Here is a 26,731-nt window from a genome sequence, read left to right on the forward strand (position 1 = left end):
GTGTGTGTGTGTGTGTGTGTGTGTGTGTGTGTGTGTGTGTGTGTGTGTGTGTGTGTGTGTGTGTGTGTGTGTGTGTGTGTGTGTGTGTGTGTGTGTGTATCGGGGTGTGTGTGTGTGTGTGTGTGTGTGTGTGTGTGTGTGTGTGTGTGGTGGACGGCGGCGGTGACCTGAGGGTCTCTGAGGAAGAGGAGTCGTGCTTCCTCCTTCCCGCCTCTCTCCGAGCTTCTTTATCCACTAATGAATTGAGACTGCTGAAGTAAGGTTTGGATAATTGAGTTTCTAATTAATTACCCAGAACTCTTAGCAGATAAATCAGCTGCTCTGCGGCCCCGTCTTCTTCGGTGGTGTTTTATTTGATCTGGTCTGCTCCCCCGGGCTCGCCCTTCGCCGTCCTTGTCGCCGAGGCCGACGCCGTTTGCGTCTTCGATCCTTCCGGATCGTTCGTTTCGACGAGACGACGCCGAACGAACGGAAACACGATCCTCGAAACAAATACCGCTCGGACGCGTTTCTCCGTCTGAAGTTTGCTCAATTTAAAATGTGTCGTATCTCCGACCGCAGCCGGGAGGTCAAAGGTCGTGATTGTTACCTGCAGAGTCCTTTATTTCCTGTCTTTGTCTCCGTGGACATCGGAGGCGGGACTTTGACTCTGAGGATGATGGATGACCCGCTCAGGCCGGATCAGATCGGGCCACCGTGATACAGGAGGTGGGTTCGGGGGGTTCGGGGGGTTCGGGGGGGCCGGGGGGGTGACACCTCTAATTTCGCCTCCTGCTGGAAGAACAAAGGGCGGCGTCCCTCTGGAGGGAGATACGGCGTCCCCCGTGTCTCCTGGACGGGCCGCTGTCAGCCCCGAGCAGGGAGAGACCATTGTGTGGATGAATGGGGGGGTGATGGAGCGATGAGGGAGCAGATTACTTATCTCTCCTCCTCAGAGACGCACAAAAGATCTCACTTCCTGTCCAGGTCCGTCTCCGTCCTCCATCCTGACAGCTGCCGTCTTTAATCAGACGCCCGCAGGTACGAGAGCGCTTCCCGACGCCTCGTCTAACGAATGACTTCATCGCTCGGCGTCCCCCGAGCGGGCGGCCGACCTTTCCCCGAGCACGCCGCCGCCATCCCTCACCGCGGCAGGAAGCGTCTCCGCGTGTCCCGGGGACGTTCAGGGACGTACATCTCACCTGTCTCCCTCTCCCGGTCGCACCTGAACACAACACGGACTCCTCGCGTTCTCCTCCTTCAACCTCCCGACGCCTTCGGACGTTCTGGGACGTCTAACGAATGACCTCATCCCGCCTCCCTCCGAGCGGACGACCTTTCCTGAGCACCGAGACTTCCTCATCAACGTATTTATCTCCACTCATTACCCCCCCCTCTCTCCCCCTCCTCCTCCCCTCCCCCGTCCTGACGGTACAATCACAGTGTGTGTGTCAGCGGCCCGAGGAGGTGGACAATGAAAGATATCCACCTGAGGACGGATGAGTGCGCTGACGTCTCGCTCCCCACAAACCACCCAGAAACGTTGGTTCCCCCTCGGTTTCCTTCGGCCTCCGCTCGTCCCGTAACGCTGGCTGGTTTCTCGTACGTCCAGTTTTTATATCACGTGACAGAAACAAAAGCTTTTCAAAATAAAAGCGTCTAAAATGAAATACAAGCGTGCAAACGGACAGAAGAGTCAAACTAACGTTTTAGTTTTTATGAAGACACGAAGGAAACAATTAATATTGTTTTCTGATTGTTCGGTCATAATTTTAATTTAAACCTAATTACAGTTTATTAAAACGCATGATGGAGAAGAAGAGCTCGACCGTGTGTTTATTTCTGATCGTCTCTGATTGATGGGAATTGATAAGTTGAAGAGCGTTAATTGACGACCGTAAACACTCGTCTCACTAACAGGAAGTGACGGACGATCAGCTGCTCTGACAGCTGCACAGCTGCCGGCAGCAGGAAGCTGGTCAGGATGTGTTCAAGTCACCGTGGGGAAGCACACACACACACACACACACACACACACACACACACACACACACACACACACACACACACACACACACACACACACACACACACACACACACACACACACACACACACACACACACACACACACACACACACACACGGCTTTGTTTCTCTTCCTCATTAAACGAGCTGAAATTAGTGGTGGTGAGTTCACTGTCTGTAACAACAGTAGGACAGCAGAGTGTCTCTTATCCCTGCCAAAATAAAAGTCCTCTAAATTACACTTCCAGTCCATTTAGAGCTTTTATTTCGTCCTCCGTAGTCACTTCCTGTGTGAGGACATGTTGGACTCCCCTTGGTGGCGAGGCGTCCTCGTCTCCGGCCCGCCGCCTGCGCTCCACCCTCGTCTCCGTCACGCTGAAGCTTCTCCTCGTGGCGTCGTGTCACCGCTGATTACAGCGAGAGTGCAGTGGCTGGCGGCGAGGGGGCGACCCCCGGCCGCCGCCGCCTTAATGAAAGCTGAGCGGAGAGCCGGCTTCTGTCCATCACACCTCCCCCCCGCTCCTCCTCCTCCTCCTCTTCGGTGGTGCCTCCCCCCTCCCTGCCTTCACGGCTGGACTCTATTAATATCCTCTGTCGGAGTGTTAATGTTGCCGAGGTCCAGTGAAGTGACACGCGTGGCAGCGTCGCTGTAATTGCTAATCAGCGGACAGTCCCCCCCCTCCCCCTCCGCTCCCCCCACGCCTCCCCCTCGACCTTCCCTCTCTCTCCTAATGAAGTGTGGGCGGGCGCTCGCTCGGCCAGCCGCGGCTGATGTGCGTAGGAGAGAGAGGCGTGTTGTTCGGAGACTCTGGACACATGAACATCGACGCACTTCTGATTCCTGTTAAATACGCGGTGCGTTCACTGTCTGAGGGAAACGTGTTCGTCCAGAAGATGAATTCACAGATCCGTAATCTAACTCCACCTGACAGCAGCTGAACGACCAAATCTTTCAGAACAGAAATCCTAAAGGGCGTAAAGTCCGTGTGAGGGAGGTTTTTAAGGCGCCGTGAGCGGGCGTGATGGAGAACCTTTGTTGCCATGGCGCCACAGGTCAGGTGGTTTGTGTTTTATGGGTTTCAAAAGACGCAGCAACAGACAGGAAACTGAAAGAAAGTGACAAAGAGGGAAGAAGAAGAAGAAGAAGAGTACACACACTGAATACAGCAGGGAGGGAAGGACAACGAGGGACAGATGAAACTAACCAACAATAGTAGCAAACAGCTAATTTAGCTTAAAAAACAGCTGACCGAGGGTAACAGAGCTAACGGCCCTCGGGACGTCCTGAAGAACTGATTGGAGAATGTTGATAGTCCGTATTAGAGGTTTTTCTACTTTTAATATTTTTGGAGTATTTTCTTGACTTCAGATCTGAGAATGTTGAATGAAGTCAGATGTCCTGGTTCCTGTGTGGGGGGTGACGGGGGGAGATATCGATGAAGCTGTTTGGAGGATATCAAACGATGAAGAGCGTTCAGCAGCTCTGCGGTCGTTAAATGTCGTCAGAACCACGTGTGTGACGGTGTGTGTTGAACGTCCTGCAGGGCATGCTGCTGAAGAGGAGCGGGAAATCCCTCAACAAGGAGTGGAAGAAGAAGTACGTGACGCTGTGCGACAACGGGCTGCTCACCTACCACCCCAGCCTGCATGTAAGACGCACACACACACACACACACACACACACACACACACACACACACACACACACACACACACACACACACACACACACACACACACACACACACACACTGATTGCTTGTTAGACTGCAGCTCTGCCAGGCTGCACTGACCTCCATCTAGCTGCTGCTCTTCATCTCCCTCCTCTGTCTCTGTGTGTGTTTCTGTCTGTGTTCCTCAAACACACACACACACACACACACACACACACACACACACACACACACACACACACACACACACTCTGTGTTGATGGCTTGTGTATTAATTAGGACTCGTCATCTGTTTGCCCACGTCGCTGCTGATGATGTGAATATCAGCTGTAATGTCTCTGCTAATTGCCCCGGCTCGCTGCCCTGTTGGCACAATATCCTGCCCCCAACACTGCTTTATGACCACACACACACACACACACACACACACACACACACACACACACACACACACACACACACACACACACACACACACAGTCTGATTCGATGTGTATTTATATCTTTCGAGTAATTAAGTTTTTAGGAAGAAAATGTCTGCTCATTTTTGTGGTTTGGTCTGAAATTATAAACGTGAATTAGAATGTGATTGGTGAGATGAAGAGATGAAGAGATGATGATGAAGAGATGAAGAGATGATGATGAGATGAAGGGATGATGAAGAGATGATGATGAGATGAAGGACTGAAGGAGTTCGGGGACCGTTATCGATGCTCGTTTGTTGTTTCTGTTCCAGGAGTTCAGTCCGACTGTTAGAAATATAATTTTTTCGACCCTCAGAGTCACCAAATAACTTCATTACTAAAATATGGAAATATTTCTGCTTTTTGTTCAAATACATTTGTAATAAAACATCTCGACTGGTTTTGGACTTGGGTTTAAACTGCTTCTGGACAAACACAAAAAGAAAATCAGAAAATGTCATTTGTTTTGAGAAACGACTTCAGTGATTAATTGATCATCAAACTAAAGTCGTCTGATGATTTTTCTGCTTTTCTATCGACTTTAAACGTGAAATCAGAAAAAGAAATGAGACATTTGATGATGTCACCACACTTCCTGGGCTGTACGTTGAAGTCCCAGCGCCTGTGTGCTCGGTGGCTCTGAGCAAGGCAGTCCTGCAGCCGGCGGTCGAGGGTTCGGTTCCCTGTGGAGCTGCCGCTGCTGCCGGAGACGCAGCCACACTTCACCAAACTGCACACGTCCGTCAGCGATTAGAGCAGCTGATGCAGTAAATTAGTGTTAAAACTCATCACTTAACACATCAGCACACACTCGTGCATAAACACACACACACACACACACACACACACACACACACACACACACACACAACCCCCTGCAGCACCAAAAAGCCAGGTTTTCCTGAGCGTGTTGCATCTGCAGCTCGAGCGTCAATTAGCGTGTTTGCGGAGGCTAATCGAATGAAACTCAATCAGCGCCGCTAATTGCCCGACTATGTGCAAAGAAATCACATTAATGCCACTAATTAAGTGGAAGGCAATAGATGCCACCTAATTGGCAAGAAAAGTCTCGTCTAAAGAGAAGAAGATCGGGCCAAAAACAGGCGAGAGAGTAATTAATGGTCTCTTGTGTCGGTGTGACTGAGCAGAGAGCTTGTTATGAACGCTGCAGGCGGAAATCATCGCGCACACACGGCCTACAAACGCTTCTGAAGGGATGAAGACACGCCGGCGTGACCCCCACCCACCCCCACCCGCCCCCACCCTCCAAACACCCTTTGACTGAGGTTCAGACTGGTTTTGGACTGAACTTTAGACTGAGGTTTAGACTGGGTTTAGACTGAGGTTTAGACTGGGTTTAGACTGGGTTTAGACTGAGGTTTAGACTGGGTTTAGACTGGGTTTAGACTGGGTTTAGACTGGGTTTAGACTGAGGTTTAGACTGGGTTTAGACTGAGGTTTAGACTGGGTTTAGACTGAGGTTTAGACTGGGTTTAGACTGAGGTTTAGACTGGGTTTAGACTGGGTTTAGACTGGGTTCCAACTTGTCTTTTTGGTCTTATCGGTTAGACTGTTTTTTAGACTGATTGGAGAATGATTTTAGACGTGGTCTTAACCAGTCTTTAAACCAGTTCAGACTGGTTTTGGAGGTGGTTCTGTACTTTGGTTCAGACTGGTTTTCTGAACCTGTCGTCCTCCCTCATAAATAAAATCCCTCCACTGTCTCTTCATCCATCTCAGCTCCTCTTCTCCCTGTTTATTGTACGTCCGTAGAGCTGCTTCTTCTTCTCCTCTTTTATCTGCTGTCGTCTCGGCGTCCATCGATCGCGTTGTGGACGAGCTCTTTATGGATTCATGTTTCCCTCGGCGTCAGCAGCATCAGCTCTGTTCAGGCTGCATTTTTCACTCTCACAACGCCGGTTATGCGTCCTTTTAACACACACACTCTTTAACACAACAGGAACACACACACTCTTTAACACAACAGGAACACACACACTCTTTAACACAACAGGAACACACACACTCTTTAACACAACAGGAACACAACAGGAACACACACACTCTTTAACACAACAGGAACACACACACTCTTTAACATAACAGGAACACACACACACTTTAACACAACAGGAACACACACACATTTTAACACAACAGGAACACACACACATTTTAACACAACAGGAACACACACACTCTTTAACACAACAGGAACACACACACTCTTTAACACAACAGGAACACAACAGGAACACACACACTCTTTAACACAACAGGAACACACACACTCTTTAACACAACAGGAACACACACACTCTTTAACATAACAGGAACACACACACACTTTAACACAACAGGAACACACACACATTTTAACACAACAGGAACACACACACACTTTAACACAACAGGAACACACACACTCTTTAACACAACAGGAACACACACAACACACACACACTTTAACACAACAGGAACACAACAGGAACACACACACTCTTTAACACAACAGGAACACACACACTCTTTAACACAACAGGAACACACACACACTTTAACACAACAGGAACACACACACATTTTAACACAACAGGAACACACACACACTTTAACACAACAGGAACACACACACTCTTTAACACAACAGGAACACAACAGGAACACACACACTCTTTAACACAACAGGAACACACACACTCTTTAACACAACAGGAACACACACACTCTTTAACACAACAGGAACACACACACACTTTAACACAACAGGAACACACACACTCTTTAACACAACAGGAACACACACACTCGTCACCACCTGCTGTCGGTGCGTTTGGTCGATACACACATCCGTCCTGGACGCCGCTGTGAGCTGTGGACGATCGGGCCGATGATGAAAGCTCGCACATGCAAATGGAGACTCAATTACCTCGGTCAATCTGTCGGAGGGGAGTGTGTGTGTGTGTGTGTGTGTGTGTGTGTGTGTGTGTGTGTGTGTGTGTGTGTGTGTGTGTGTGTGTGTGTGTGTGTGTGTGTGTGTGTGTGTGTGTGTGTGTGTGTGTGTACCCAGCGGGCCCCTGGCTCGAGGGCTCTCCAGTGGCTTGTTAAGACGCCGTCGAGAGCACTTGGCTTTGAATTGGCCTTTTGTCAGCCGAGCTGCCAGAGGGAGGCGGGAAACGCTGCGAGAGACCCTGTGTGTGTGTGTGTGTGTGTGTGTGTGTGTGTGTGTGTGTGTGTGTGTGTGTGTGTGTGTGTGTGTGTGTGTGTGTGTGTGTGTGTGTGTGTGTGTGTGTGTGTGTGTGTGTGTGTGTGTGTGTGTGCGCCTGCTGCAGATTAACACCATAAATATTAGTTTATCAGTTATTATGTGGACTTCCTGTCTCTCTCTGAAACTTCGTCGTCTCCACGGTAACGACCCGAAGACTCCTCTGATCTGTCCCCGCGTGAGCTTCGCCGCTCCTCGTCTCCATCGTACTGAAGAGGAGGCCGACCCCCCACGATGCCCCGCTCCTCTCGGGTCACTGCCGGCTCTCCACCCTCCTCAGAGGGGCGGAGGGTTGGATTTAACAAGCACCTCTCGTCAGTCATTAACACCTCTGATCCGGAGAGGGAGCTCGTCTTCGTCGGGGGGCGTCGAGGCGCCCGGCGGCGGCCGCTCGTGTTCGGGGCGAGTCGGCGAGCGGGCGGAGCCAATCAGAGGCGGAGTGTTTGTCCACTTCAGCGCCGCTTTAAGGGATTAGTGCGTCTTTGTCTCCATTGTAGAACTCAGGGATTAACAGCTTTATTATCACGATGATCCACTCATGTTCATGAGGTCACACACACGCACACACACACACACACACACACACACGACGTCATCCTCCGCTCGCTGTCTGCTGCTTTATACTCGATTGTTTTTACTTTAAAAGCAGTTGGTCAACAGGAAGTGATGTCGTCTGAATGCAGAAACACCTCCTGGTCTTTATTCCCTCGTTATTAAACCTGCAGCTGACACAGGAAGTGGAACATGTTGAGTGAACTTCCTGTTTGGCACCTCGTCCCTCAGGACTACATGCAGAACGTCCACGGGAAGGAGATCGACCTGCTGCGGACCACGGTGAAGGTGCCGGGGAAGAGGCCGCCGCGCGCCGTCTCCACCTGCGCCGCCGTGCCGAGTCCCAAAACCAACGGGCTGACCAAGGACATGAGCAGCCTGCAGCTCGGACAGACTCCAGGTGAGGAGGGGAGGAGCCTCGGAGGGGAGGAGCTCCGAGTCATGATGTCATCACCTATAAAAATCAGATGTGTTCAGATCAAAGTCCAGACAAGAAAGATTTAAACATCAGCAGTGAGATTTTACAACAAAACCAAACATAAACTCTTAAAACATTTAGATTTCAGCTTCTAAAAACAACAAAAGACCTTAAAGCGTCTTAAATATTTGGAAATATGACACTAATAGTTCATTATTAAATGTTTTTGTGGTTTCTCTCTTTGATAATCTGAAATCACATATTATGATTGAAAAGTGAACTGAATTCAATAAATATAAATGAATGAATTAGTGATATTTTCGATGATGTTCATCCAGGTTGTATTGAATGATGAGTTATTGTAGTTTGACACCATCAGAACGTCGTTAACGTCGTCAGAAGAAGGAACAAAGTGTCCCGTTTTAAAAACATTAAACATCAGATGATGGATGAATAATCGATTATTAATCAAACAATCCACTAACAGATCAGATTGAAGTGATTGAATCTGGTGCTCAAATGTCTTAAATTTAACTTCCTCAACCTGCAGGAAGAAACTAAAGACAGTCTCCCATCAGACCAGGTGACAAAATGAATATTTTATTCTATATAATATAAAAATGAAGCGACCAGGCAGCACCAACAGAACCACTTCCTGTCTGATGTCCCTCATGAGTCCAGTTACGTTGTAATTGTGCCGCTAATCGCTGCTCTTGTTCTTCAGTCGTAAACACGAGCGCCGTCCGTCCGTCCTGAATCAATAAAGCTCGACTGGAAGAAGAGACTCGGCGCTAATAAAAAAAAACAGGAGTTCAGCCTTGAAACACACAAAGCGCTCCTCATCACCTGGAGGAAGACGTCGTAAAACAAAAGGAGGGGAGCGCACACGCATAAAATCAAACACACGTGTGTGGATCCAGCAGGCCGAGCTAATAGCATGAATATTCAGCGAGCCGTACTCGTGTACTAATTATCGTCATGAATATTAATGCAATCAGAGCCGAGCTGCACTCAGCCGGCTCCAAGAAATGAGCTGTAATGAGAGAGCTGGGGGGGAGGGGGAGGGGGGTGCTGGACCGAGCAGAAACCCACCGTTTGATTTAAGCAGCCAGCTCGGACCGGGCCGCTGCCTTTTATGGTTCCCCTGTGATTCTGGGTTTTATACGACCAGCGCTCCTCAAATCCAGCACAGAAACACCGACAGCATGTCGGGTCGGGTCCGAATGATCAGAATCAGAACACGAGACGTTCTGGGTTCAGAAAGGAGTCCGAGTTCTGAGAGACCGAGGACGACCCGACCCGACAGGAAGCCATGTTCCATCACTGCACTCAAAAGATGCATGTTTACAGACGGAAATCAATCGACACACGGTCAGAACCAAATCTAGTCCAGAACCAGGTCCAAATCTCGTCCACAAACGGGTCCAAATCTAGTCCAGAACCAGTTCCAAATCTAGTCCACAACCAGGTCTAAATCTATTCCAGAGCCAGGTCCAAATCAAGTCTAAAACCATTTTAATACCACTCCAACATCAGTCCAGAACCAGTTTAAGTCTTAAACTCATATAAAATTGGTCCAAACCCAGTGTGACATAAATTCTGAAATCAGGTCCAGCGCTGATTTATCGGACCTACGTCGGTGACCCGTCATATTTTTGATTCCAGTGATTTAAATAAAGTTTGAAACTGAGGTGTTGACTTCCTGTCTCTCTCTCTCTCAGGTCAGGTGACCAGCAGCTCGTCGGTGTCTCAGATGGCGAGCGGCGTCAGCCTGGTGTCCTTCAACAGCCGCGGCCTGGAGGGGATGCACCAGCGCTCCTACTCCGTGTCCAGCGCCGACCAGTGGACCGACGCCACCGTCATCGCCAACTCTGGAGTCAGCACGGGTCAGTGGTCAGAGCAGCTCCACGCTGGGGCTCAGGAGGCCCCAGTGTGGAGCTCTGCGAGGGGGCCTATCATTTGTTTCCCATTGATCCTCCTGCCAGACCGCTAATGCTGCCCTAACTCTGTGTGTGTGTGTGTGTGTGTGTGTGTGTGTGTGTGTGTGTGTGTGTGTGTGTGTGTGTGTGTGTGTGTGTGTGTGTGTGTGTGTGTGTGTGTGTGCGCGCGCGCGCGTGTGTCACATAGTGAGATGCTGAGACTGACAGCTGTCATTCTGTGTGTGTGTGTGTGTGTGTGTGTGTGTGTGTGTGTGTGTGTGTGTGTGTGTGTGTGTGTGTGTGTGTGTGTGTGTTGCCGACGATAAGCTTGACTGACAGCTCTGCCGCCAGTCCTGCGCCCCCCAGCCTTCCTCATATAACGTTTAAAGCTGTGAAACACTTAATGGACTCCCAGCGGCCACACACGCACACACACACACACACACACACACACACACACACACACACACACACACACACACACACACACACACACACGTGTTGGTCTTTGTGTAGTTTTGAGGACACAAGGATCTGTGTGTAAATTCATTTATGTAAAGTTAAGTAATTGTAATTGTTGTTAGAACTGATGATTCAGTCAGGAATCCTTCCTCCAGGTCTTAAGGTTAGGTAGGTTAGGTAGGTCAGGTAGGTTAGGTTAGGTTAGGTAGGTTAGGTAGGTTAGGTTAGGTCAGGTTAGGTAGGTCAGGTTAGGTAGGTCAGGTTAGGTAGGTCAGGTTAGGTCAGGTTAGGTTAGGTCAGGTTAGGTAGGTCAGGTAGGTTAGGTTAGGTCAGGTTAGGTAGGTTAGGTCAGGTTAGGTAGGTCAGGTTAGGTAAGTTAGGTCAGGTTAGGTAGGTCAGGTTAGGTAGGTTAGGTAGGTTAGGTCAGGTCAGGTTTGGTCAGGTTAGGTTAGATTAGGTCAGGTTAGGTCAGGTTAGGTAGGTTAGGTAGGTTAGGTAGGTTAGGTCAGGTCAGGTTTGGTCAGGTTAGGTTAGGTTAGATTAGGTTAGGTTAGGTCAGGTTAGGTTAGGTAGTTACTTTATTAATCCCCGAGGGGACATTTTTTCACTACAGCAGCATACAGAAGCAATAAGATAATAAGATAATAATAGAATAATAGAAAAGCAATAAAATAGCAGTAAAAATATAAAATGCACAGTATATACAGTACAGTATATATCTAAAAAATTATATACAAGGTGAACGAGCTGATGTTTAAAGATAGGAACAGGTGGCACAAGTCCAGAACCAGTCCAGAACCAATATGAAACCAAGTCCAGAACCAGTATGAAACCAAGTCCAGATCCTGTATAAAACCAAGTCCAGAACCAGTATGAAACCAAGTCCAGAACCAGTCCAGAACCAGTATGAAACCAAGTCCAGAACCTGTATGAAACCAAGTCCAGATCCAGTCTAGAACTGTGTCCAAAACCATTGACATCATCATCATCATCATCATCATCACCTGCAGATGACCTGGTAATATTAATAATACAACTTTGTTCAAAACACTTTATAAAATTCCCACAAAGTGCTTCACGTTAAAATAATTCAGTTTAAACAAAAATAAAATCATAAAAGTACCAAAAATCTCCAACAGATAAACAATAAAACAGATTTTAAAAAGAAAAGGTGAAACAATCCTTTTGTTCTTCTTCTGCTTTTTTAACGGCGGTTGTCCAGCCGGCTTCCAGGTGCATCGGTGTCCTTCTTCTTCTGTGGTGGTGTTGACGAGGGAGACAATCAGAGTGGAGGTGGAGGGTGGAGATGGAGGAGATGGAGGGTGGAGGTGGGGGAGGGGGGATGACGTGGATGGAGCGCGGCCTGCAGATGGAGGGCCGTTAATCCCGGGCGGTTAATTGTGCGCTCGGGGACGGCATCTTGTCAGCAGAGATAAGTTGTCACATTTTCCACTTGAGCTGAGACTAAACGATTGTAAAATAAGTTATGGCCGTCCTTGGGGCTGTCTGCCGACCGGGCCGCCCTGTGTGTGTGTGTGTGTGTGTGTGTGTGTGTGTGTGTGTGTGTGTGTGTGTGTGTGTGTGTGTGTGTGTGTGTGTGTGTGTGTGTGTGTGTGTGTGTGTGTGTGTGTGTGTGTGTGTGTGTGTGTGTGTGTGTGTTTTCCCGCTACACACCGGGCCATGTCAGCGTCTCCACGGTGATATTGATGGGAGCTGAATGTTATTTTATTCCGCCTGTAGTCACAGCTGTCAGCAGCCGGCGTGACGAGTGGAGCGCCGAGAGAGAGAGACTCCGGAGCGGAGCCTCGCTCGCCCCGGGTCGGTCCTGTACGCCCACCTGAACAGAACCCGGTCAGGTTTCATCAGTCCTGAACCTGTCAGGTCCAACTGATGCTCTCCAGTTTAAAACATAAAGAACCGTTTTATTAAACTGGATCAGTCTTGAGCAGATGTTTATATCCATCTGATGGACCGGAGTCCAACAGAACCGTCTTCAGAAACTACCAGGACCAGAGTCCAACAGAACCGTCTTCAGAAACTACCAGGACCGGAGTCCAACAGAACCATCTTCAGAAACTACCAGGACCGGAGTCCAACAGAACCATCTTCAGAAACTACCGGGACCGGAGTCCAACAGAACCATCTTCAGACACTACCGGGACCAGAGTCCAACAGAACCATCTTCAGACACCACCAGGACCGGAGTCCAACAGAACCTTCTTCAGACACCACCAGGACCGGAGTCCAACAGAACCATCTTCAGACACTACCGGGACCAGAGTCCAACAGAACCATCTTCAGACACTACCGGGACCAGAGTCCAACAGAACCTTCTTCAGACACCATCAGGACCGGAGTCGGAACAGAACCATCTTCAGACACCACCAGGACCGGAGTCCAACAGAACCATCTTCAGACACTACCAGGACCAGAGTCCAACAGAACCATCTTCAGAAACTACCAGGACCGGAGTTCAACAGAACCATCTTCAGACACTACCAGGACCAGAGTCCAACAGAACCTTCTTCAGACACCATCGGGACCGGAGTCCAACAGAACCATCTTCAGACACTACCAGGACCGGAGTCCAACAAGAACCATCTTCAGACACTACCAGGACCAGACTCTGGCAGCTGCTGGTCAGAACCTCAGAGTCGGAGATAAACTCTGATACTGACTGAATCCACAGAAGAAGAACAGTTCTTAAAAAAGGCTCCAAAACCAGTTTAGAACCGGTTTAAAACCAGTTTAGAACTGGTTTAGAACTGGTTTAGAACTGGTTTAAATCCAGTGCTAAACATTCTAAATGAATTTAGCTGAAACGCTCAGTGGGTGAAGTTGAGGTTAAAACTGTTTCTTGTGTGAATCCGTCCTCAGAGAATGTTGTGCTTCAGGTTCCCTGTGAGCCGGGTGGTTCTCTAACCTCCCCGTGTGGTTCTCTAACCTCCCCGTGTGGTTCTTTATCCTCCCCGTGTGGTTCTCTAACCTCCCCGTGTGGTTCTCTAACCTCCCCGTGTGGTTCTTTATCCTCCCCGTGTGGTTCTCTATCCTCCCCGTGTGGTTCTCTAACCTCCCCGTGTGGTTCTCTATCCTCCCCGTGTGGTTCTCTATCCTCCCCGTGTGGTTCTTTATCCTCCCCGTGTGGTTCTCTAACCTCCCCGTGTGGTTCTTTATCCTCCCCGTGTGGTTCTTTATCCTCCCTGTGTGGTTCTCTAAACTCCCCGTGTGGTTCTCTATCCTCCCCGTGTGGTTCTCTATCCTCCCCGTGTGGTTCTCTAACCTCCCCGTGTGGTTCTCTAATCTCCCCGTGTGGTTCTCTATCCTCCCCGTGTGGTTTTCTAACTTCCCCGTGTGGTTCTCTATCCTCCCGTGTGGTTCTTTATCCTCCCCGTGTGGTTCTCTATCCTCCCCGTGTGGTTCTCTATCCTCCCCGTGTGGTTCTCTATCCTCCCCGTGTGGTTCTCTAACCTCCCCGTGTGGTTCTCTAACCTCCCCGTGTGGTTCTTTATCCTCCCCGTGTGGTTCTCTATCCTCCCCGTGTGGTTCTCTATCCTCCCCGTGTGGTTCTCTAACCTCCCCGTGTGGTTCTCTATCCTCCCCGTGTGGTTCTCTAACCTCCCCGTGTGGTTCTCTAACCTCCCCGTGTGGTTCTCTATCCTCCCCGTGTGGTTCTCTATCCTCCCCGTGTGGTTCTCTATCCTCCCCGTGTGGTTCTTTATCCTCCCCGTGTGGTTCTCTAATCTCCCCGTGTGGTTCTTTATCCTCCCCGTGTGGTTCTCTATCCTCCCCGTGTGGTTCTCTAACCTCCCCGTGTGGTTCTCTATCCTCCCCGTGTGGTTCTCTATCCTCCCCGTGTGGTTCTCTAATCTCCCCGTGTGGTTCTCTAACCTCCCCGTGTGGTTCTCTATCCTCCCCGTGTGGTTCTCTAACCTCCCCGTGTGGTTCTCTATCCTCCCCGTGTGGTTCTCTAACCTCCCCGTGTGGTTCTCTATCCTCCCCGTGTGGTTCTCTAACCTCCCCGTGTGGTTCTCTAACCTCCCCGTGTGGTTCTGGACCCTCAGATACGGGCCTGGGCGACTCGGTGTGCTCCAGTCCGAGCATCTCCAGCACCACCAGTCCCAAGATGGAGCCGCCTCCGTCGCCGCACGCCAACCGCAAGAAGCACCGGAGGAAGAAGAGCACCAGCAACTTCAAAGCCGACGGCCTCTCTGGTACTGCGGAAGGTAACGCCATCCCCCCCCCCCTCGCCTCACACTTTCCCCGCCCCGGTCCGACCGCCAAATCCTTCCCCCCTGAAACCGCTCTGAGAATCCCTCGGTCCTCGCGGTGACATCATCGGCGGCCGGTTGGAGACCGGGGTTGGGAAACGCAGTCATGTGATCGAGACTCCCGACCTCCGCTGTGAGCGACGGGTCTCTCCATCCTGTCATTCTGTCAGCCCTTCATCTCTCCACCCTGTCCGACCTTCATCTTCCTCCTCCTCTCGTCATCTCTTGGTTTGTGGGAGGAGTGGTTCCTCTCTGCCTCAGAGTTCATATTTTATTCCGCTGCTTCATCAAACAGCTGGAATCGGACCGGTCCGGGTTCTGTTTCTAGTCCATCGGTGTTCCTGCCGACTACCCAGACTTGTCGTTTATTTTCCAACGATGTGTGTTTACTTCCTTGTTTTGCCCGTCACATGTCAGTGACATCACCCTGCTGCTGCGTCCTGATTGGCTGTTCACAGATTTCATCTGAAATCACTTTCTCATCGTTATTGATCTTTTTTTTAATCATAATAATCGCCGAGCTTGTTCTCATTAACACACACACACACACACACACACACACACACACACACACACACACACACACACACACACACACACACACACACACACACACACACGCTGGGTGGCTGGTTGAACAGATGTGGCAGCAGCAGCAGATGTGTAATGTTCGTCTCTCCATCACCGCGGCAACAAGCAGCTGACAAGGCAAGTGGCTGTCTGAGTGACGGATCGACGCTGCATCTGCTTTCAGTTCCGCTCCTCCTCCTCTTCCTCCTCCTCATGTGCCTCCTCCTCTTCCTCCTCCTCCTCATGTGCCTCCTCCTCTTCCTCCTCCTCCTCATGTGCCTCCTCCTCTTCCTCCTCCTCCTCATGTCCCTCCTCCTCTTCCTCCTCCTCCTCATGTCCCGCCTCCTCCCTCTTCTCCTGCTCCATCGTCTTCCTCCCTCCTCCTCTCCTTTCCTTGTCTCCTTCTCTTCCCTCTTTGTTGTTTACTTCCTATTATTGTTCCCTCTATGTAAATTTCCTCGGCCTCCTTCAGGGCCGTGCTTCCTCCTCCTCCTCTTCCTCTCATCGACTCTTCCTCCTATTAGTCAGCCGGAGAGGCTTAAGTGAAATATTATAAATAATCCAGCGTATTGAAATCTTTTATCAGCTGTGTCACTTTCATTATTCAATAAGCGATTAGTAACAGTCTTCCCAATTTAGCCATTAAGCACCGAGCGCGCTCGGCCGGCCGCCGGCTCGCCGCCTGTCACGCCGGGCGGCGGTGAAGTATCTTCATGTCAGAGCAAAGCCCGCCGTTATTCATGAGGGGGAACCGCCCCCCGCGGCCCAGCTCCCCCAGGTAGGACCACACAACACACAGACACACACGGAGACAACACACACACACACACACACACACACACACACACACACACACACACACACACACACACACACACACACACAGAGACACAACACACACACACACAGAGACACAACACACAGACACACACGGAGACAACACACACACACAGAGACACAACACACACACACACACACACACACACACACACACACACAGACACACAACACACACACACACACACACACACACACACAGAGACACAACACACACACACAGAGACAACACACACACACACACAGACAACACACACACACACACACACACACACACACACAGACACACACACACACACACACACACACACACAGAGACACAACACACACACAGAGACACCACACACACACACACACACACACACACACACACACACACACACACACACACAGAGACAACACACACACACACACACACACACACACACACACACACACACACACACACACAGAGACACAACACACACACACACACACACACACACACACACACACACACACACACAGAGACACACACACACACACACACACACACACACACACACACACACACACACACACACACACACACACACACACAGAGACACAACACACAGACACACACAGAGACAACACTCACACACACCACACACACAGAAACCCACTCCTGCCTCCTGCCTCCTGCCTCCTGCCTCCTGCCTCCTGCCTCCTCGGCTGCAGGAGGTGGTGTTTGTGTTGCTCCTCGTTGGACCTCCGGGCCTCTCTGCTGCTCTCGTTGACCTCGGAGGTCTTCAGACTCGCCTCATATCCCCCCCCCCCCCCCCCCCCCCCCCCCCCCCCCCCCCCCCCCCCCCCCCCCCCCCCCCCCCCCCCCCCCCCCCCCCCCCCCCCCCCCCCCCCCCCCCCCCCCCCCCCCCCCCCCCCCCCCCCCCCCCCCCCCCCCCCCCCCCCCCCCCCCCCCCCCCCCCCCCCCTTTTTTTTTTTTTTTTTTTTTTTTTTTTTTTTTTTTTTTTTTTTTTTTTTTTTTTTTTTTTTTTTTTTTTTTTTTTTTTTTTTTTTTTTTTTTTTTTTTTTTTTTTTTTTTTTTTTTTTTTTTTTTTTTTTTTTTTTTTTTTTTTTTTTTTTTTTTTTTTTTTTTTTTTTTTTTTTTTTTTTTTTTTTTTTTTTTTTTTTTTTTTTTTTTTTTTTTTTTTTTTTTTTTTTTTTTTTTTTTTTTTTTTTTTTTTTTTTTTTTTTTTTTTTTTTTTCGGGGGGGGGGGGGGGGGGGGGGGGGGGGGGGGGGGGGGGGGGGGGGTATGTTTCTGTACGAGTTTGTGTTGTCTTGACTCCTGCGGCTGCTTTGATGCCGTCTCATCTCTTCAGAAACATCCCGTCCTCCTTTCTGTCGGATTCCTGAGAGAACACACCTGCGTCAGGTGAACCCGTCGGGCCTCGTCCTCGTTAACTCGCCGCTCTTTGATTCGCTGCTCCGTCCTCCAGCTTTGAAACCTGATGTTTGAAGCGGCTCGCCACATTCCTGGAGGGAAGCGAGCGCTTTGATTGGCGGGCCGGTAAATTCCCGGCGGCGGGCGGAGCCGGTGACCCCGACGGTCGGCCCGTCTGTCCGCCGCTCGCTGCACCTGCACTGTGATCACCGGCTCCTTTAAAGTCGGACTAATCAGGGAGATCGGCTCCACCCGCCGCCAGAGGTCAAGTAGGGTCAGTGGGGGTCAAACAGGTGGGGGACAAAGGAGCCTCTGAGGAGGAGAGTCCAGGTGGTCCACAGAGACATGTCCGTCACAACGGAGCAAAACATCTGAACAATATAAAAAGAATAAGGTGCAAGTACGGAAAAAATACACATTTCATTTACATTTGCATTTGTGGGCATGAAACAGGAAAGTTTTAATACTTAATGTTTGAGGATTTATTATTACTGCTAAAATATAAACATTTTGATTAAAAGAAAAAAATTACAAATATTTGTTTTCCTTTTTTTCATTTCAATTATATAATTTGTTTAATATTTCTATGAGCCCATTTGGAAAGTAGATCAAAATCGTAAAGATGGATAAGAAGTCAAGAAGTGCCAATATTAAAATATCATTTAAAAAAGGTTGACCTTAAATTTCCATTTGTGAGCATGAAACAGGACGCTTAATATTTAATGTTTGAGATGTTTAATTACTGTTAAAATTAAAAATAAAAAAGCATTTTAATTAAAGAAAAAAATACAAATAATGAAGAAAAGTCTGTTTTCACATTTTCTTTTCACTTATTTTGAGGAAGAACTGTTAAATTATCGAGAACCAAAACAGGAAACACATCGTTTACTTTCTGAAATATTCTTGTGTAAAAACCTGGATGATGTGAAAGCGACTTCTCGTCGTTCAGCTTCTGCATCTCGGATGTTTTTTCCCTCCGAACAGGAAGCAGCTTCGCTCTTCCAGAGCTGCGACCTTTTTAATGCGCCGCTGAATTATTTCACTCGTGGCAGAACGAGGAAACAAGCAGAGTAACATTTAAAGTGTCGACTCTATTTCATCCTCCGCAAATGTTGGTTTTGCTGGTAAATGCTCGCCGTGGCCTCGGGGGAAGGGAATATTACCGAGGTTTATGACGGAGCAGAGGTCAGAGGTCGCGGAGCTCCACCCGAGGAAGAATCGGAGCTGCAGAGGAAATGCAGAATCACAGCGGTTTTAATGCCGTCCAGGAGGTTCTGCTCAAACCTTTATTTTGTAAATTTTTTGTTCCCTGCTGGCACTTCCTGCTCGTTTCGATAAGTCATCGCCACTGTGGATTTAAAATAAGCGAGTATACTGAAAAATACATTTAATATTCAACCACCTGAAACCCAAATATATTCAGTTCATAATGATCTGAAACATGAACCTGCAGATATTTGGCTTTTATTGCCACATAAATGAATTAGACACCTCATTTATAATTGATCAGTCAACTAACCTTTTCAGCACTGCTGTTTTAATGAAGCTGATTTTTCACAATAAAAGCTCTCCAGCAACACAGTTCTTTTCCTTCCCGGTCAGCTTTTAATGTGAAACATCTGCAGGAAGTTCATCAGGCTTTGATCAGATCCATTTCAATAAACAGCTGTTGACTGAGGTCTTTTTAAGTTAACCAGTTTAGTCAAAATTTGTTTTGTTGTTCTTTAACTAACTTCCACCCCCCGCCCCCCTTGACCTCCCTTCATGCTCACTGGCTCCTCCCACTTCAAGCCACGCCCCCTCTCCGAAGCTTCCTGAATGCTGCTGTTTCTGACACCTGTCTCTCTTCCCTCTTCTGTCCATGTCGTCTCATTCACCCCGTCTGTCCTCACCTCTCCTCCTCCTCCTCCTCCTCCTCCTCCTCTTCCTCCTCTTCTTCTTCTTCTCTTCCTGCCGTCGGGGGATGCAGCCAAACGTAAAGCTTGGAAACTAAATCGTGTCGGTAGCCTTCGCAGCATTTACACCAACAGTCTGCACAACTCAGAAGGTAAAAAAACAAACCTCTGTGGTGGGGTGGACGGACCCCCACCGACCCCACCCCACCCCACCGCGCCCCCACCCCCGCCCCCACCCACTGCTGCAGGGGTGGAGCCCCCTGCTGGAGAATAATGTGCATCACCCAGAAGTCATCGATCTGGTGATTTCAGTCAGAAGACGCTTAAAAGTCGACTACATCTGGAGTGAAAGAGTTTATAGATGTAGACGTCTTAAAAAATACTGATTCTCAATCATCGAACCACCACCAGGGGGCGCTGAGCCGCCCCGCAAACCCTCCACACAATATTAATTATGTTATTGAAAGACGCTGCAGCGTCATCATGAATATCACCAGGAGACTCTCATGAATCCATCCTGAGTTCTTCTCTGCTGAAACCTCAGAGAGGAAAGTTACAAATAAACTAAACCGGAAGAAATAACGACGTGAAGGAGACGCTCAATAAGCTCCGTGACATCTTCACAAAGCTCCGTGATTGGCTGTTAGATTTTATTTTCTCGTTATTACAGCCGATATCTTAGAGAGATGAAGTCTTTTGACTGGAAATCACCAGATCTCCTCCGTCTGTGTTTGGTTCTCGTTCAGTCTGAAGTCTGTGACGCACAAACAGATTTCTTTTTCAGAGCGACGTCGGAACAATCGGCTCCAATATTTTCCAGGTTATTAATGTTGTAAAAGGCTGCGAATAATATGGAGAGTAATGACCTGTGTCGCAAAGCAATACTGTGTGCGGTGACATTTAAGGCTTTTAATTTGTGTTTCCCGAGGCCCCCTTTTGTCTCCCTCACGCCTCCCCTCTCATTGCACCTCCACGCCGCCCCCCGCTGGGCCGACTCGACACCTCACACCCCGGATGATAGGCTCGTATGCATGTCCCGCCCCCCCTCCCGCCCCCCCGTCCACCCTGCGTCTTGTAAATGCTGTATATTGGGTTTGTTCTGTTGCTGCTGCTAAAGGTTGCCGGTGTCAGAGTTCACAAATTGCCTCGGCGCCACCTCTCTAGTGTGCGAATGTCACCATCAGTAGCCGAGAGCGGTGGCGGTAATTACCAACACGGCACCGCGGCGGCGGATCGCCGTCTGCGTGGCGCCGTGTGTTTTCAACTCATGTATACGTTTAGTCGCGTGCAGCAACAGAGACGAGGTTCAAACGGCTGCCAAGTATCCAGGACCGAGAATATGAACGAAAACCTGTCAGTCTTCATTTCTTCAAACCAATGAAATATTCCGTTTTTAATCCAAAATAAACACGTTAAAGTTGATTAAGATTTGTAGAAAACTCCTCGTCTGTGTTTGATGTGGTTTAAAGCTCCGGATCCTGGAACGATTTGTTCATATTTTTCTGATATTTTTAACAAATTGCATAATATAACATTTTTGGGGGCATTTACTCTCTCAGGATTATTAGTCGTAGTTTTCTTTACCAATTCCTGCAATTTTATTGCAAAAAAAACAAATATAAAAAGCCCCTTTAAAATCAACAACAAAAAATCAGCAAAATTCAGAAGGGAGATACAAGTGTTGGTTTTCATTCAAATTATTTTATTGAGTCTAAATTATGATAATCATAAACGATGTTAAACATCTGAAATCCCCCCAAAAAATACTAAGAGACGTTTTCATGTTGAAACCCTGAAAATATTCAACTTAATTTAAGATCAGAGAAGCAGCCAAACGTTCACGTTTGATTTGCTGGAATCATCAGCTGTTCTGTGATTGGACAGTTTACCGATCGATTCATTGACGAACAGTTTGATTCACATGAATGAGCTCGACATGCAGTCACATGATCAGACGTCATCCTTCAGTCCTGCTTTAAAGCTCCATTGATTGACAGTCGTGTCTGTCCTTGTAATGAATGTAAGTCAAATACTGCGTCTGTTTTTGCTCCATCTTTGGTCTCCACCACCAACATTTTTCGACATTTCATGATGAGTGTAGCTGTAAATGGGCACACAGTTCAGGTTCAGGTGGAGGTTTCCGTGGTGACACTGGGTGGTGGGAGGAGCTTGAGCTCGGCCCGATGCCCCCCTGCTTTTCTTCATTAGCTGCTGCGGTGCGCCGGGTCAGTGTGCAGCATTTACATCCAGAAACAGCGTTTCATTTACGCTGTGGAGAGGCCGGGCCTTTCTGGATTGTTGGTTTCCATAATTGTCAAGCAGCACCACCCCTCAACCCCCCCCTCCCCCCTCCCCGCCTGAAAACAGAGAATCATGGGAATTTAATTATGATGGGATCTTGCTCCTGACCCTGCAGGGCTCTCCGGCTGCTTGATGGGTGGTTCAGAAAGAACAACCAGGAGCTCCACATACAGACGTGAAATTATAGATTCCGTTGTCATATTTTATTTTCTCTCTCTGATGTGGAAGAAGTGAATATTTCACAGATTCTATCGTCAGACTTCTTTATCTTGTTTTCACGGATAGAGAAAAAAAAAAAATTCTTTTGTCAGTTTTTCTTTTGAAGTCTTTTTGTTTTTGCTCCTTTGTTTGGTTCTGAAGAAGTTCAGAATGTTTCAGTAACGTGGAGCTTTAAACATGTCGGAGACCTCAGACCTGTTTTCAGTTCTGGAACGAGACGGTTCCTCAGCTCGGGCTCTTCCTTCCTTCCTTCCTTCCTTCCTTCCTTCCTTCCTTCCTTCCTCTCCTCTCCTCTCCTCTCCTCTCCTCTCCTCTCCTCTCCTCTCCTCTCCTCTCCCCTCCTCCTCTCCTCCTCTCCTCCGTTGATTATCTGGAGCCGGAGGGCAGCTTCAGCTCTGCTGCTCTGAGATGCTCCCAATTATCCAAATGAGTGGAGTTGAGTTGAGGAGGAGCAAATGTTGGCGGCCGCTCTGCGACTGATGAACTTCTCCTGAGCGGCTGCTTCCAGAGCGAGTCGCCGTCCGGAGCTCCGCCTCCTTGTCTGAGGTCTGTTGGTAAGGAGACGGAGGAATCCTGGGAATGATGATCTGAGCTGGAGGCTGGAGGCCGTCCTTTGATTCACTGAATACCCCTCCTCCCCCCACTAATTGTAAACAGGAGCTGTTCTCTGATCCGATGTGGTGGTGACACCGACTCCCTCCTTCGTCCTCCCTGCGCTCCGTAACGGTTTCCAAATGTTCAGCGACGTTAAGGAAGGAAACCGTAAAAATGAATAATCTCTCAAAGACCTGCAGACCGTCTTCTGAGCTTTCAGCTGCTTTGTTGGATCAAAGCTACAGATGCACGTGTGAAGAAGACTCTGATTTCTTTTAAATTCATCTGAAGGTTAAAAAGATTCAGAATAAACTTCCAGACTTGAACTAAAGTTTGAGACGGAGCTGAAATCTCTGAAAAATCCAGAAAGTGAATCGTTTATTCACATTTATTAAAATGATTTTTGACATTTTGATAAAATTCAGACTGAAATGTAATAATTTATTTATTGTAGTCTCCAAATAAGCAACACTTGACTGTAATTCAGCAGATTCAGCTCAATAATAATAATTTGATAATAATCAGGATGTCGACAAATTATTTGATTTAATCTACAGATTCATATTTAGTTTGAAGTTTAGAAAAGAATAAAGAGATCTCATAAAAACATCAAACTGAATCGGTTTACTTCAACAAAAACAGGAAGTTTCATGGTGGTTTTTTGAGCGAACACACACACACACACACACACACACACACACACACACACACACACACTCTCTCTCTCTCAGTCTAATTGACTCCTGATTGGCCCATTAACCTCTGAGGGGGTTCTGGGTAATCGATCCCTGCGTCCGCCTGCAGCAGGACCTGATTGTAAAGACTGACCTCTCCTACCGTCACGTCTGCAGAGGAGAGGGTCCGGGGGGCCTCGGGGGGAGGGGGGGAGGGAAGGGGGCATGGGGCCCTGTAATTTGGGTGACATCCTGGCTTCAGGGGGCGGGGTCACAGAGGTCACGGAGGTCATGGCGGTCAGCGGCGGTCGCTCCGGGAGAACAGGTGTCGCAGACGGAGCTGCTTCTGTACCCGGCAGCAGGTCGGATGTTTAGTTCAAACACCAGGAAATAAAATAAACTGTAAAAACAACCAACAGGTCCTGGATCTGTTTCTTCTACTCCAGCTTTTATTTTGTAAAACTAGCGATGAACTTCCTGTTTCCAAACCGTGTTTCCTCCTCATTAACACCCATAATGATCATAATAAGAACAATAATATTGTGCTGCTCGGCTCTTTTCCATCCTGCAGCTGCATGTCAACATTAATGAGGCTTCATTCAAACGCTGTAATTTTCCTTTGAACGTTTCAGGTGTTCGGCGCTGACGTGACCGTCAGAGTTGGAACTTTATGGAAATGATTTCTAACCTTTTGATGTTTTTTTTTATGTCTCCCTCTGTTGTGATAAAAGTTCATGTTTCATAGTTTCTCTTCGAACTCGTTCCTTCAGGTTTTGGACTCTTTATTTCTCCTCAGGTTGCGTTCGTGGTGTCGACTCTCCTCCTCGGTGTGCTTAAACACGACGAAGACTCCAGAGCGAGTCGGTCGTCCTCGTCTCCGTGCTGAACCGCCGCTCTGTTTCCTCTCCTGCAGAACAAGAGGAGAACTTTGAGTTCACCATCGTGTCTTTGACGGGGCAGACGTGGCACTTCGAGGCCACGTCGTACGAGGAGCGGGACGCCTGGGTGCAGGTCATCGAGAGCCAGATCCTGGCCAGCCTGCAGTCCTGCGAGAGCAGCAAGAACAAGGTGAGAGCAAAGCTGGTCTACGGTGAGCCGCAGGGACAAAGTGCTCCACAGGAGGTCAGCGTCTCCTGAAGGTCGCGACCTGTTGAATGTGAGGGAGGTCTGGGAGGAGGAGGAGTTTGGAGACATCAGAGACACATGTTCATGTCTGTCTCGACACCTCAGACTGAAGACAACGATATGAATACGAAATAACTCATGAATTTATTCTTGACCTTTGTTGATGGACTTCCTGTTTGCTAATAACAGACAGGAACACTTCCAGCAGCTTTTAAAGAACCTCATCTTCCTCCTTCGTCTTCCTCCTTCGTCCTGTGACGTCGTAGCAGCAGCAGAGCTCCTCAGAGTTCAGGGTTTTTAGATGTTGACCTGAGAAACGTCCCGTCGGTCCCACGTGAAGATGAGAAACAGCTGAGGACTCGCTGACGGGAACCGAAGTGAAACTAATGTTTTGTTTTTTTCTTCCAGTCTCGTCTGACCAGCCAGACGGAGGCGATGGCGCTGCAGTCCATCCGAGGTCTCCGGGGAAACGGTCGCTGTGCAGACTGTGAAGCCCAGAGTGAGTACTGAGGGGGGAGGGGGGTCCACTCTGTTTTTATTATCATCACGAGTGAATTCTTGAGGAAAATCTAAACTGGAATCTAAATCTGATTTTCAGTTTTTTCTTTCCAATCGAAGGTAAATTCCTGAGATCCTAAATCAACGTGTACTTACTGTGTTTTTTTAGCAGAGCTTTTAACTGCAGCTCCTCAGCTTCCTCACTGGATGGAGTTTAAAGATCTCACACACACAGATATCAGAATAAACATTTTAAACCGGAGAAAAATGAACTGATTTATTTTAAATTTTGCACACAAACAGCAGAGATAAATATTTATTGATTCATTTGTATTTATTTATTTATTTTTCCTGTTTCTTTCCTTTAATCTCAGACTCTTTTTTTTTTTTTTACACCTTAAAACCTCATTTAACTGCAGCATAAATATTATAAATAAATATTATAATTTCACATTAGATCAAATTAAATTAAATGAATCAGTCCAGCTTTACCCAGAATCCCCTGAAAGAAGGATGTCAGACATGAGCTGTGTTATTTGTGCTCCTCCAGACCCGGACTGGGCCAGTCTGAACCTCGGGGCCCTGATCTGCATCGAGTGCTCAGGCATCCACAGGAACCTGGGGACCCACCTGTCCCGGGTCCGGTCCCTGGACCTGGACGAGTGGCCGCTGGAGCTCATCAAGGTCATGTCGGCCATCGGCAACGAGCTGGCCAACGGCGTGTGGGAGGCCAACGCTCAGGGACGCCTCAAACCCGGACCGGACGCCAGCAGGTAGGAAACAACGAGCCGCTGAATCTGATGTTCTGGAACCTGATCTAAGAATCTGATGCAGCTGCAAACAAACCGTGAAGATACGAGACTCCTTTTATTTATTCACAGCTGCAGCGGTTACACATTCAAATTCACAAGCACCGTAACCTAACGTGAAAACCACAGGAAGTTCAAGGCAACATTTAAAAACACTAAAAATAAAACTCATCTCACTGATTATTGTTGAAAAAGTATTTTTCACTATTTTCCTCTCAGAGGAATTAAACTGCTTAATTTGTGTAAAAATGCAAAAAAAAAATATTTCTTCAGGCCTTTAAAGGATTTAGTTCAGAAATGTTCCTCTTAAATTTCAGTAAATTTAGCTGGACTTTGGTTAATAATCAGTGCTGCCAGCTGCAGACAGGGGGCGCTGTTTTGGTGTGTGGCTCAGCGAGGATGTCGAATATCGACTGAAACTCTGTGTGTGTGTGTGTGTGTGTGTGTGTGTGTGTGTGTGTGTGTGTGTGTGTGTGTGTGTGTGTGTGTGTGTTGTCTTGCAGACTACAGGGGATAGTAACAAATCGGTGAACTTTAGCGTGACGTTGGTGTTGATCAGTGTTCACCTGCGTGCCCGTGTGTGTGTGTGTGTGTGTGTGTGTGTGTGTGTGTGTGTGTGTGTGTGTGTGTGTGTGTGTGTGTGTGTGTGTGTGTGTGTGTGCTGTGTAATTATCGGCCGCTGCAGCTCTGCAGCCATCATAACAAATTAGAGCTGACTGCCATCCGCACGAAGATCGACTTCCCCGTCCTCCCCCTGCACCCCCCCCCAACGCTCATT

At 48.4% G+C, this 26,731-nt stretch overlaps 1 protein-coding gene across 6 annotated transcripts in view; it reads left to right on the plus strand.

Annotated features, from left to right (window-relative positions):
• Window positions 1–26,731, plus strand: part of agap1 (ArfGAP with GTPase domain, ankyrin repeat and PH domain 1) — a 100,154-nt gene that overhangs the window by 58,690 nt on the left and 14,733 nt on the right. For 5 of the 6 annotated variants that reach the window (XM_069720331.1, XM_069720332.1, XM_069720327.1 and 2 more), the window contains 7 exons: window positions 3,552–3,656; window positions 8,193–8,361; window positions 10,101–10,265; window positions 14,822–14,983; window positions 24,435–24,589; window positions 25,055–25,145; window positions 25,695–25,917. In XM_069720331.1, coding sequence (XP_069576432.1) covers window positions 3,552–3,656; window positions 8,193–8,361; window positions 10,101–10,265; window positions 14,822–14,983; window positions 24,435–24,589; window positions 25,055–25,145; window positions 25,695–25,917 — 1,070 coding nt within the window. The remainder of the gene's footprint in view (window positions 1–3,551; window positions 3,657–8,192; window positions 8,362–10,100; window positions 10,266–14,821; window positions 14,984–24,434; window positions 24,590–25,054; window positions 25,146–25,694; window positions 25,918–26,731) is intronic. The other variant, XM_069720329.1, reaches the window with a different exon arrangement.

This window comes from Brachyistius frenatus, unplaced genomic scaffold (genome assembly GCF_029030835.1).
Source record: "Brachyistius frenatus isolate BFR_SWC_R1_liver_20210118 unplaced genomic scaffold, ASM2903083v1 Contig_238, whole genome shotgun sequence".
In the NCBI taxonomy this organism is placed as follows: domain Eukaryota; kingdom Metazoa; phylum Chordata; class Actinopteri; family Embiotocidae; genus Brachyistius; species Brachyistius frenatus.